Source organism: Centruroides sculpturatus, unplaced genomic scaffold (genome assembly GCF_000671375.1).
Source record: "Centruroides sculpturatus isolate CEXI.00-Female unplaced genomic scaffold, Cexi_2.0 scaffold452, whole genome shotgun sequence".
NCBI lineage: Eukaryota > Metazoa > Arthropoda > Arachnida > Scorpiones > Buthidae > Centruroides > Centruroides sculpturatus.
In genome coordinates, this window is record NW_019384638.1 from 547,242 (window position 1) to 560,243 (window position 13,002).

At 28.6% G+C, this 13,002-nt stretch overlaps 1 protein-coding gene across 1 annotated transcript in view; it reads left to right on the forward strand.

Annotated features, from left to right (window-relative positions):
* The window catches only part of LOC111625916 (vascular endothelial growth factor receptor 3-like), a 73,922-nt gene that overhangs the window by 28,420 nt on the left and 32,500 nt on the right, over positions 1-13,002 (forward strand). The window contains exons 6-8 of the mRNA XM_023369180.1: positions 430-586; positions 3,005-3,319; positions 8,153-8,488. Coding sequence (XP_023224948.1) covers positions 430-586; positions 3,005-3,319; positions 8,153-8,488 — 808 coding nt within the window. The remainder of the gene's footprint in view (positions 1-429; positions 587-3,004; positions 3,320-8,152; positions 8,489-13,002) is intronic.

The window sequence follows — 13,002 nt, forward strand, 5'->3', positions numbered from 1 at the left end:
ATGTTTATTGTTGTTTTATATCATCAAAGAGATGCAGACAAACTGTGCAAGAGTTCATATATTGGTGGGAAACTTTTTTGAGGAGGACTTCATCTGTCACTATGTAAAATATCTGAACCTCAAAAGTGAATATGTTGAATATTAGCTGTAACTATATGTATTTCCCAATGATAATAAATGTAAATTCAAAGACGCAAGTTTCTGTTCTTCTTTAGCCAATCAGAACTTAATTTTTGGATGTGCCTTCATACAATTTTTGTATCTTGGTTGAAAACAATACAGTACATTTTATTAAGCAGCCTTAGTAATAATTAAAATGTCATGAATTTGATTAATTAAATATAGTTGGTAAAAAACATTGTAAATAGATTATAAGAAATCATAGTGATACAAAAAAATGAATTAATAAAATTATATTGTATTTTTCAGGATCAACATTCTTCATCACAAATAACAATTGAAAATGGAAACATTTCTAATGTTTATTATATATATAATGTGAAAAAAACTGATGAAAATTGCTATAAATGTGGGATTGAAACTTCTTGTGACAAAGTAGCTGAAGAAATTTGTATTAAAGTATTTGGTAAGATTAATGTTATTCTCAATTTTAATTGTTAATTTTAATTCAGAGAATAATAAATATGAATAATAAGTCTTATTAAAATTTGCATATTCATTTCAAAGAAATAATCAGATAGAAGATAAAATACACTGTATAATTTGGTTATGTAGACTGTACCCTATTATAACCAGATATATAAGCTTGGTATAGCCTTTCTAGGACACACTAACTTTTGAATTAAATTTAATTTCTATCTGCAATAAAACATTTCTAATCATAACGTTCTTACTGTTTTGATGGATGAATATGTAGTTTAAATTACTGAATTAAGATTCAGTGATGACCAAATTAGACTATAAAATTGTTTTACATAAATAACACATTAGTTCATGAATTAAAACATTACTTTTAATCTTTTATATTATAAATATCATATATCTAATGACAGTTTCAAAATTCATTGGATTTGAAAATTTTTAAATGAATTGTGTTTTGATAAAAGAAACCAAGTACAAGATAATATTATAACTTTGTTGATATTATATACCTACCAAAATATTACTTTTTATTTCTAGATAGAATAAAATTTCAAAACAATACAATACAATATGCGAGTTTCTATATCATTCTAGGTTTTTACTCATCTTTATCTCTAAATTTACATCACCATCATTTAAGTTCAATATTATTCTGTGGGAGTTTGGAATGTAAGAGACAAGGTATTCCAACAATTTCAATAAACGAACAGTTTATTACAACAGAATTAACAACCAAGATACTGATGCCCGTCAGAGACGACGCTACATAGATAGATACAATCAGTCTCTGCTCTCGTTCAGGTTCTTACAAGGAATATACTATCGCGTGATCGTATTCTAAAAACTAACTTATAACTAACTTAACCTAATACTACACTAGTAAGAAAAAGAAAGAAGAAGGAAGGAAAAGAGGTAGCTAGCACAGGGGTCCTAATCGGGATGGCCGATAACTATAGGGATTTTATCAGTCGATGTCGGATTATATACCATTCCTTGTATGGTGGTCTTCCCTGGGATTTATGTATATATTCGGCTCTCATCGGAACAAGTCCCCGGTCCTTCTCTGGACTCCTTTCCACTTGGTCCTTTCCGCCTTTTTCTTTGTCGACGAGTTCCAACCAACGATACCGACGATTCGTCCTACACCTCCTCTCTCGGTGTCCAAAACCAAACTGTTCTTTTCTCACCCCTTTGTCTACACTCACCAACCCCACGGGCAAGACCCCACCCTGTCCTCGTTGGCAAAGCCACCAATCAGGACCCACGAAGTTCCCGCTTCTGTCGGGTGACCGGAAAAGGTTATTAGTGGAAAGGAGAAGAATGGAAGGAAAGAACAAAGGAATTCTAAATATAAATATTATAGCTATTCATACAAAATGGTGGACAGCCACATATACATATACAAAATGGCAGACCGCCACAATTCAATAGAAGCTAAGATTAACTAATTACTTCTAAATTATTCCTAAATTAAACTAAACTTTTATCTAGAAAGAGTAGGGAATAATAAGGAAGATAGAAAAGACAAGAAACCAGGTGAAATCATTAATGTTTGTTTACAATGAAAAGAAGAATGTAATCCTTACCAATACTGGTGTTCTAGATATTTTTTGTCAGTTGCCAAAATATTTTAAAAACAAAAATTTACTGTATTCTTTCATATAATTAAGAATTTTGTTTTATGGAGAGTTGAGTAGTCCTTCTCTAATCCACATGGAAACTCACTCCTTCATTCAATGTAAGTTGTCAAATGAATTGGATTGCAAATCTTCTATCACACAATTGTTCTCTGCTTTAACTGCTCTTTTTTTTAACAGAGATTGTCCATGAAGTCCATCTCCATATGCCTTCACACTTCTTCAAGTCTTACCATAAATGTGTATTTTTTCCCTCTTTTTCATGCCTTTTTAAAAATACCATGCTCCCTCTTTTACACCTTATTGGTCAATTCCAACTTTTATGTCACCAAGGCAACAATCTTATTTTGGGTTGATGGAAGAAGAATGGAGGAAGGAAATGAATTCTAAGAAAAAGGATTATAGGAAAGAGACTGACTTAACCTAAACAATTTAATATAAATGTGGTTCTTTCACTTAGAGAAACCACAACTTTTCATGTCAAGCTATTCAAAGAAGTATAAATTAAAAAATAGCCTTTAATTTAATGATAATTTTTATAATTACATTATCTAATAACATACAAAAAAATTAATTCAAAATTAGATGGATAATAAATATGCAATATACTGTATATGTAATAGGTAAGCAACTATATACAAATATTTTTTCTTTTAGTAACAATAATATATTTTTAAGTAACGTTAAAATTTGTCATTAGTAATATATTCAAATTAAACATTCTGTTATTNATAGTAAAATAAAAATATTTTTTGATTTTACAGACACTAAACCAATACCATCTTTTAATCTTTCAACTCATATTGATAAGCCAGTTGTACTAAAAACTGGAGAAAAATTAGTATTGGTCACCTATTTTGATTTATTTCCTCTGGATGCATATGACGAGATAGACTTCTATTGGTATAAGGATGGAAAACAACTGGAAAATAATGATCGTATTAATATTTCTTTGAATCTTCCTAAAAAAAGCACAATAAAAATTTCAAATTTACAGCTATTAGATGGAGGAAATTATACATTTGCTGGAAATACTTCAAAAGAATCAAAAAATATTTCAATTATTGTGCAAATTGAGAGTAAGTTAAGAAATTACATTTAATTTTTAAGTGGATTTCAATTGTTCATATTTTCTTTTCTAAATTAATAAAAACTTCTCTTCATTTCAAAATTTAGAAAAATACAATATTTCAGATTGTTATAAAAATTTTAAAAAATTAAGCTTTTTTTAATCAGCTAACTTTTATTATTCCAAGTGTAATATATATGGTAATAATATTACAGATAATTTATATATTTAATAAATTTTATTACAGATATGATATGCTAGTTTTATTTTAAAGTATCTACTCAAAAAATATATTAATTGTTCAGTATTGAATGAAAATAAATTAGTAAAAGAAAGCTGGCAAGGGCTCTTGCTCAACTTTCCCAGCACTTGGAATAGGGACAAAGAAGTCCAATAATTTTTAATTATACTACGATATAAAATTTGAACAATAATAAAAGCTTAATACAAGGATTAATTTTGTTGAATTATGATATTTTTTAAATAGAAATTTTAAGTTTAAAAAATAATAAGACATATTAGCTCAAAGTTAAAATTGTGTATGACACTATCATGAGATCTTATTAAAAAATAATTTTTATAATATTAATTATTATAAAATGGCAAAAAGCTTAATTTTGGGGGTAGAGATGAGTTTTTAAAAATACCATAAATGCTAATAATGAGTAAAATTTTCATTAAGTCTGATTCCATTTGATACTTGGGATGTGACACGTGACCACCTCTATCTTCTCATCCTCTTGATATTTAACCACCAAAATTTAATAGTATCAATGCCCTGTATATAGAAATAATCCTACTAAGTTTCAAAATTTTTGATTCATCCTATCCTGAGATATAATGCAAAATAGATATCAAAATACATGTACACATACACAGTTTTGTAAGAGCTTATTCACATTTTTGGGCTTCTGAAGTGTCAAAACATTGAGAAATGCAAAAAACTTGGGGAGTCAAAATTTGACTGATCATAATTTCCTTATGTTATATTGAATACTAGTAGCTCGGGATGCCCCCTAATGGGCGTTCTTTACAAATTTCCATGAGGCACAGTTTATTTGACTTTTTTGTTCCTATCAATATGCTCTACAGCTCTGTTAAAATCTGAATGGTAAGATTTACCCTCTGAATGAAGAGGTNATTTTATTAATTATTATAAAATGGCAAAAAGCTTAATTTTGGGGGTAGAGATGAGTTTTTAAAAATACCATAAATGCTAATAATGAGTAAAATTTTCATTAAGTCTGATTCCATTTGATACTTGGGATGTGACACGTGACCACCTCTATCTTCTCATCCTCTTGATATTTAACCACCAAAATTTAATAGTATCAATGCCCTGTATATAGAAATAATCCTACTAAGTTTCAAAATTTTTGATTCATCCTATCCTGAGATATAATGCAAAATAGATATCAAAATACATGTACACATACACAGTTTTGTAAGAGCTTATTCACATTTTTGGGCTTCTGAAGTGTCAAAACATTGAGAAATGCAAAAAACTTGGGGAGTCAAAATTTGACTGATCATAATTTCCTTATGTTATATTGAATACTAGTAGCTCGGGATGCCCCCTAATGGGCGTTCTTTACAAATTTCCATGAGGCACAGTTTATTTGACTTTTTTGTTCCTATCAATATGCTCTACAGCTCTGTTAAAATCTGAATGGTAAGATTTACCCTCTGAATGAAGAGGTGGCAACCCCCCTAAACCGTAGACCCCTGTACTAACAATAAAGTCAAAGGAACCATATCCCTACTCGCGACCCTTTGAGAGATATAAGACCCTGAAATAATAAATTCCTATTACAAATATACTGAATTATTTTTTTTTTTAGTTTAGTTACTTACGCTACTCCTACCCAAGTCTCCCTAGTCCCTAACTGTAACTGATTTAGAACCGGCATGCCCTGCACGTTATTCTTCACATTGCAAAATGACATTGCGCATGCATCACGAACTTCTGTTTGAACAAACCTCACCTGCTGTCTGGGTCAGCAATTTTGAAAAGGTGGCAACACTACCAAATAGCCTTATGGCACAGTGACTAGCTATTAACAAGGACACACGAGTTGAATGACAACTGCCCTATATGAGTACAATGCATTGAATGATGGCCAAAGATGAACCAGTATTAAAACTGGCTATGATCTGGGGTAACGTGGTCTGACAATTATTGATTCCAATTTGTGACAGCCAACTAAGGCCTTGAACATCAATGTAGGGATGTAGGGTTTTTGTCCACAGGAATAATGTGGATTTTTTGTTAGATGCTAGGTAGTCATTGTAAATACTTGATACAATTACACAGGAAAATCCAAATGTAGCAGTCACCTCAGAGATAGAATGGCCTATCCATCTTACATCTACATCCACAACCAATCACTTATATTTTTATTTACCTATGTTTATCAGGAACAGTTTCCTGTTTATGCTATGGGTATTTATTTTCTTATGTTTTCATGTCAATGACAGATGAGGTTTTAATTAACCAAAGGGAATTACAAAGGAAAATATGCTCAATAACATTTATATGTAAGGTAACAACTGCTATTTTACAACTGGTTATTATTAGACAAAAATAAACATTGCAAAAACCTAACATATAGTTTATGGCTATTTTATAGCAGGTGGCCTTGTAATGTAGCCATAAACTATCATGATGTTGACTCCTTTCCTACTGCCTGAAAGTCTTTCTACAAAATATAAAACCCCCTCCTCTCTTCTTACACCATACACCCCTTCCCCCACACACATATTGGGCAATCCCCTGTGTCTTCTCAGCAGTTTGTTGCCTGACAATACCTGTTTAACACCAGTAAAAATGTTCGCACTTTGTGTATAATTTTCTCGCTGGTTTGTTAGTTTTTGCAGTGTTTATTTTTGTCATATGTACAGTATTTTCTTAATAAAGAAGTTATTTTTGCAATTCTCAATTTATTTTCTTTTTTCTTCTTATTTATATTTATATTTTTTACTATTATCACATTTTTATTGAAATACAAATTATAGATAAAACTAACCTTTCCATTAAAAATGTTGCTTTGATAATTTTTAGATTAAAGTAGCATAAGAAAATTTTATTGTTTTCTTATTGGATCAGTATTAATAAATAAAATGCTAAGTGTTGTTTGAATTTTCTATCAACTAAGAATTAGTTTGTTTTAATTGTAAAATTGTTCGAGAATAAAAATAATGTGCTTTTTTGGAATTTTTCGTGATAATTCTTNATTTTATCATATATTTAGTTTAATTTATTTATTATACATAAAAGTTGTAATAAGTTCAAATTCAAACGAATTTCGAACGAATGATTCCATTACAACGAAAACTATTAAAACCTGAAGATGGCCTATACGAATTGGCCGAAAACGTTTGGAATAAACAAAAATAACTCGGCAAAAAAATTCAGGTGTGTGTGATTTATTATTATAAATAGATAACATTGCTGAGAAGGTAGATAGATTGTCTTTAGTAAATACAAAAATTTTTTACTAAAATAAAAGTAATCATACTATATGTACTGTACTTTGCAAATTTTTTCCTATTCTAATGTCCAGTATATATATTTTATCTATTCAACAGATTATGAATATATCAAATATTAATGAAATGATAAATGATGATGATGCTGTCTCACAAATATTATCACAAACAAAATATGTAAAATCATTAGAAAATGAAACAACAAATACAATATGGGCAGAGCATTTAAAAAATCAAATAACTTTAATATGCTAAATTTGTTTTAAAACAATTGTAATATATATAAAAAAGAAAGGATGAAAATATAAATAAAAACATAAATCAAGAAGAATTAATTTAAATGATACAGTGTTGTTAAACTTTTTGTAAGTCAGAAAAAATTATTTTAATCCTTAATTCATTGGTAAAATTTTTCATTACAAATTAAGTAGGGCCCCTTTGTAATGAAAAACTTTATAAAAATGGTGAATGTAGGAAAAATAATTTAATTGACTTAGTAATTTACATGTTTTTTATAATCCATTATACAAATATTAAAAGTGAAAATGTATTAAAATGTGTAGTGCTTCATATTAAATCTTAACTTGGGTTTCTTTTATGTCAGATCTGGTTAGGCTACTGGTCAATTTAAAATTACTTTTAATTTTTATGAATACAACAAGTATTAAACAAATATTTTTGGTTTCTAACTTATAAAGCTATCTTCAGATTAGTAACTTCTAGATTAGTAAATGTAATAAAAATAAATTTGAAATACATATAGATTTTATTAACATATATTCTACGATTTAAATAAAATAATGGTATTTAAATTACAATTTTAAATACAAAATAAAATAGAAAGTTTTTTACACATTTGCTTTCTTCCATGAATATTTGAGAATTGTATTTTGTCCTTCAGAAGCTTTTTATTTGAGATATACTATTATAAAAATATCAGCCAAACCAGTGATGCCAAAACTGAGCTCACCCCTTGGAATGTAAAACAAGTAGAAATATTGGGCTGAATTATTTTTGAAAATATTTTTTTTTATCTGTTTAGAAATAGCTTTATTGTAGTTATTTAAAGTAATATTTATATAAATAATAATAAAATTTTAATAAAATTTATTAATAATGCTCTATTTTTGTAATGTAAATTTTAGTAAATACAGATAACAATGTACCAAACTTAAAATCATTTTCAAATGTTTAACTAAATATTTCCAGATTAACAGTTAGTTTAAAATGTAGCAGAGTTATCCATCAATATTTTATTAAAGCATTTGGCATGTAGTTTAATGTAAATATAATAAAATATGATAGTATTTTTTTGGTTATTTTGTATTACTGCATAAAAGTTTATTATTTACAGGTAAACCAAATATCAATATTACTGGATTATCACAGAATAACTTTTACATGGCTGAAGAAAGACATGTTTTCTTTTGTGATGTTGAAGCAAAACCACTGCCAAATGTTATTTGGTATTGGAAATCATGTAATAGTTACATGACATGTGATAAAAATTGGACATTAGTGGACCCTAATTTAAATCTTCCTAACTTTGATAGACACATGCAAGCTGACATTTCTGATATTAGAAGAATTTGTCGTTTGGAAGTTACAGCTTACCAAACAGGATATTACAAATGTGTTGCTGAAAATATTCATGGTATAGAATTTGAAGAAATGCAATTAATTGTAACAGGTAAAATTATTTAATTTAGTCTATTTTACTAAGCTGTTGATTAATGTTGAAATTTGAAAATTATTTATCTATATATATAAAAATGAATGTATGTGTGTGTCTGTCCTTTATGCATTACCACACCATTTATCCGATTGTTGTGAAACTTTGGGAAGTTGTTTAATATACTCCGGCGAAGGTTTGTGGCCATAGTACAATTGCTACAAAGCTTTGGGAAGTTTTTTAATACACTCCCGCGAAGTTTTCTGGCATTTACCNTTATAAAGCTATCTTCAGATTAGTAACTTCTAGATTAGTAAATGTAATAAAAATAAATTTGAAATACATATAGATTTTATTAACATATATTCTACGATTTAAATAAAATAATGGTATTTAAATTACAATTTTAAATACAAAATAAAATAGAAAGTTTTTTACACATTTGCTTTCTTCCATGAATATTTGAGAATTGTATTTTGTCCTTCAGAAGCTTTTTATTTGAGATATACTATTATAAAAATATCAGCCAAACCAGTGATGCCAAAACTGAGCTCACCCCTTGGAATGTAAAACAAGTAGAAATATTGGGCTGAATTATTTTTGAAAATATTTTTTTTTATCTGTTTAGAAATAGCTTTATTGTAGTTATTTAAAGTAATATTTATATAAATAATAATAAAATTTTAATAAAATTTATTAATAATGCTCTATTTTTGTAATGTAAATTTTAGTAAATACAGATAACAATGTACCAAACTTAAAATCATTTTCAAATGTTTAACTAAATATTTCCAGATTAACAGTTAGTTTAAAATGTAGCAGAGTTATCCATCAATATTTTATTAAAGCATTTGGCATGTAGTTTAATGTAAATATAATAAAATATGATAGTATTTTTTTGGTTATTTTGTATTACTGCATAAAAGTTTATTATTTACAGGTAAACCAAATATCAATATTACTGGATTATCACAGAATAACTTTTACATGGCTGAAGAAAGACATGTTTTCTTTTGTGATGTTGAAGCAAAACCACTGCCAAATGTTATTTGGTATTGGAAATCATGTAATAGTTACATGACATGTGATAAAAATTGGACATTAGTGGACCCTAATTTAAATCTTCCTAACTTTGATAGACACATGCAAGCTGACATTTCTGATATTAGAAGAATTTGTCGTTTGGAAGTTACAGCTTACCAAACAGGATATTACAAATGTGTTGCTGAAAATATTCATGGTATAGAATTTGAAGAAATGCAATTAATTGTAACAGGTAAAATTATTTAATTTAGTCTATTTTACTAAGCTGTTGATTAATGTTGAAATTTGAAAATTATTTATCTATATATATAAAAATGAATGTATGTGTGTGTCTGTCCTTTATGCATTACCACACCATTTATCCGATTGTTGTGAAACTTTGGGAAGTTGTTTAATATACTCCGGCGAAGGTTTGTGGCCATAGTACAATTGCTACAAAGCTTTGGGAAGTTTTTTAATACACTCCCGCGAAGTTTTCTGGCATTTACCCTACGATAGATGGCGCGCGTTTACACGAGCATTCGCGCGCAGTGTGTTTGATCAATTTCAAATTGTGAAGACCATTTCCTCTCCTTCAAAAAATATCTCTATATATGCATTTGTGAACTGTTATTTACGATATTCGTAATAATTTTTGTTTAATCACTTTATTTCAATTTTTTTTTTTTTTTTGCTAATTACGTATTCGCTCGAACTTTGTTAAAATCTTAACTGTATCCCGAACAACAACCGAAGTTGTAGGAGGAAATTTGCCTATTTTACCGATCTATTTTACAAATTTTAATATCAACTCAAAATAATTTAAAAAGACAAATTACAATAAAACAGTTTATTATCCAACTATCAGAAATTTCACAATATGCCAAGGAAGAGAGGAAGGAGCAATTAAATAATTAAAATTATAAAGGATTAAAAATATATATATAAAAATGGGGAATATCGCGCTTCTGACAATCGCTGCAAGTGTGTGGGGTAAATTTGGAGAATCCGTGCTTCTTGCATGGACAACTATATGTGGCCAGCTCACGCATCAGAAATCCTTCTGATTTATTCGTGTACGCACCAGACAGAAAAACAAAAAATATTGTGTATCCACAAGCACTCCAACAAATAAATAGAATTGAAACAATGCTTTGAAATGTTTTCCTGATGAAAAATAATAATAATAAGTTTCAATAAAAATGATAAAATGTAAATTGAATTTTATTATAACGAGTTTGCTTGAATTTCATTTCTTCTGAGATCGCAGCAATGCGCGATGGGTAAGCTAGTTATTTATAAAAATGATTACAATGTCAATATTAGTCAATAAAGTATTTAAATGTAAATCATTTTTGTTAAGTTTATTGATAGACATTTATTGCAATGAAAATAGTACAATACAAATATATCAGGAAAAGACCACTTATTCAAATAAAGCATATTTTCTTAAAAATACGTCTATGTTCAGAAGAATTTTATTAGAATTAAAGTATTTATATATCAGTATATTTTAAATATTTATATGTAAATTTAAAAATATTTTTAATAGAAAAATAAGAAAAAATTGTTGTGACATCATCACAATGCTGGGATGCAATTTTTAATTGTGTTTTTAATTTATTTAATTTAAAATGTATATTCTCAATCTCAAATTAGTAGTGTCTTGCCCAGTGTTGCTACCTTTTCAAAATGCTGGCCCAGACAGGGTCAGCAATTTTGAAAAGGTGGCAGCATTGTCTCAAACAAGACATAACCATTTTTGAAATTTGTTTTGTGTTAGCCAATCTTTATTAAATTTATAAGTTTGCTTCCTCTTTTTTGGGTTTTCAATTTCTTGAGTTATCATATTAAATAATTAAAATATAAATTATAAACTTGTAAACTGAAACTGTCATATTTGCTTTACAATATGTTTGTTCCAACACAAGTCCCTGACTGGTTTGAATTTGAAACTGTATGAGGCATGCACAATGTCATTTTACAGCCAAGAACTGAACAATGTGCATGCCAGTTTTAAACCAGTTAGGGACTTATGTTGGAACAAGCCTAATATTTGCCAGAGATATTCGCAAGTTAGAATTTTAAAAGTACATTTTCTGTCACTCTTAGCCTAGGGATAAGATGGGGGTATGAAGTCTTTAACCGTTAAAATAAAATATTTACAAATATTTTTATAAATGTATTTTGTTTCATTATAATTTCACAATTTATACAAAAACTGGACAAATTAATAATTAACCCAGACCATGAATTTAAAAACTGGTTTGTCCGGATGAAAACGGCCTGGTGGCAACACTAGGCCGTTTTCATCTTGTCTTGTCAACGGCCTGTCTTGCCCCTGTACATCATACTTTACTTGGTAACAACAGAGTTGTGCCAGTCATTTATGTAACTCTGTTCAGGGGAATTTTTTGAATTGAGATCAATAATTTCAAGTTTAGACTGGAAGTTCCTATATAGTTAATCCAAGTCTCCTGTGCCTAAGCTTTCCATATCTGGTTTGACTTTCATCCATCTAACTCTGTTTTGGAGATTAAGGAAGGACAGACAGATAGACAGACTGACAATACTGGAAATTTATAGGTCTACAATTTTTTCAAATTGCAGCCCAAAAATGTATTAATCATTCAAACATGTTTAAGCATATTTACTCCAATTATTAATTAATAAAAAAATTAATGTTGAAATTATAAAAGATTTGTAAATAAGTGATCAACATAAAAAGTTTAATGATATATTTAAAGCAAATAAGCTGTTATTTCTTATCAAAGCTACATGTAAAATGCAATGGAAATTTATTAATATTGAATCATGTATATGTGAATGATACATTAAGATTGCCATAGACCTTTTGATATAAACCAGAAGATTGAGGGCAAATCCGTCTACAGTTAGGATTATTGTTTGTACAGTGGAACCTCGGTATACGACCTTAATCCGTTCCTGGTGTTTGGACTTATACCAAATAGGACCTATACCAAACCAACCTTTTCCATAAGAAGTAATGTAAAAATGATTAATCCGTTCTCATGTAAAAAAGTGGCTGGCTTTAAACACCTCGCTTTCCTCGCTAGTTTCTTCTTGATTTTTCATGAGATCAGCATGTATCCCTTTAACTTTCTCGCAAATAATTTCTTCCGATACGCTGTCGCCGGCACACTGTTTTTCAGTTATCCAAAGCAAAAGCAATTTCTCGGCATGATCTAATATCTTCGATCTCTGTTTAGAAATTCATTTAACCCCTTTCGCAACGTTAGCAGATTTAATAATGTTTTTATTTTTCACGATTGTCGATATCGTCATTCTTGGAATACGGAATGCAACAGTTAAATCTCAAACACGCGTGCCACCTTCATATTTCTCAACAATCTCTTTTTTCAGTTCCGTTGTGATTCTAGTCATTTTTTTTTATTTTTCTGTAGCCCTTTTGCAATTCATGATTAATAAAAATAATAAAATGTTACTTACAAATTAAAATCAGAAGAAATTTAACAAAGTTATAAACC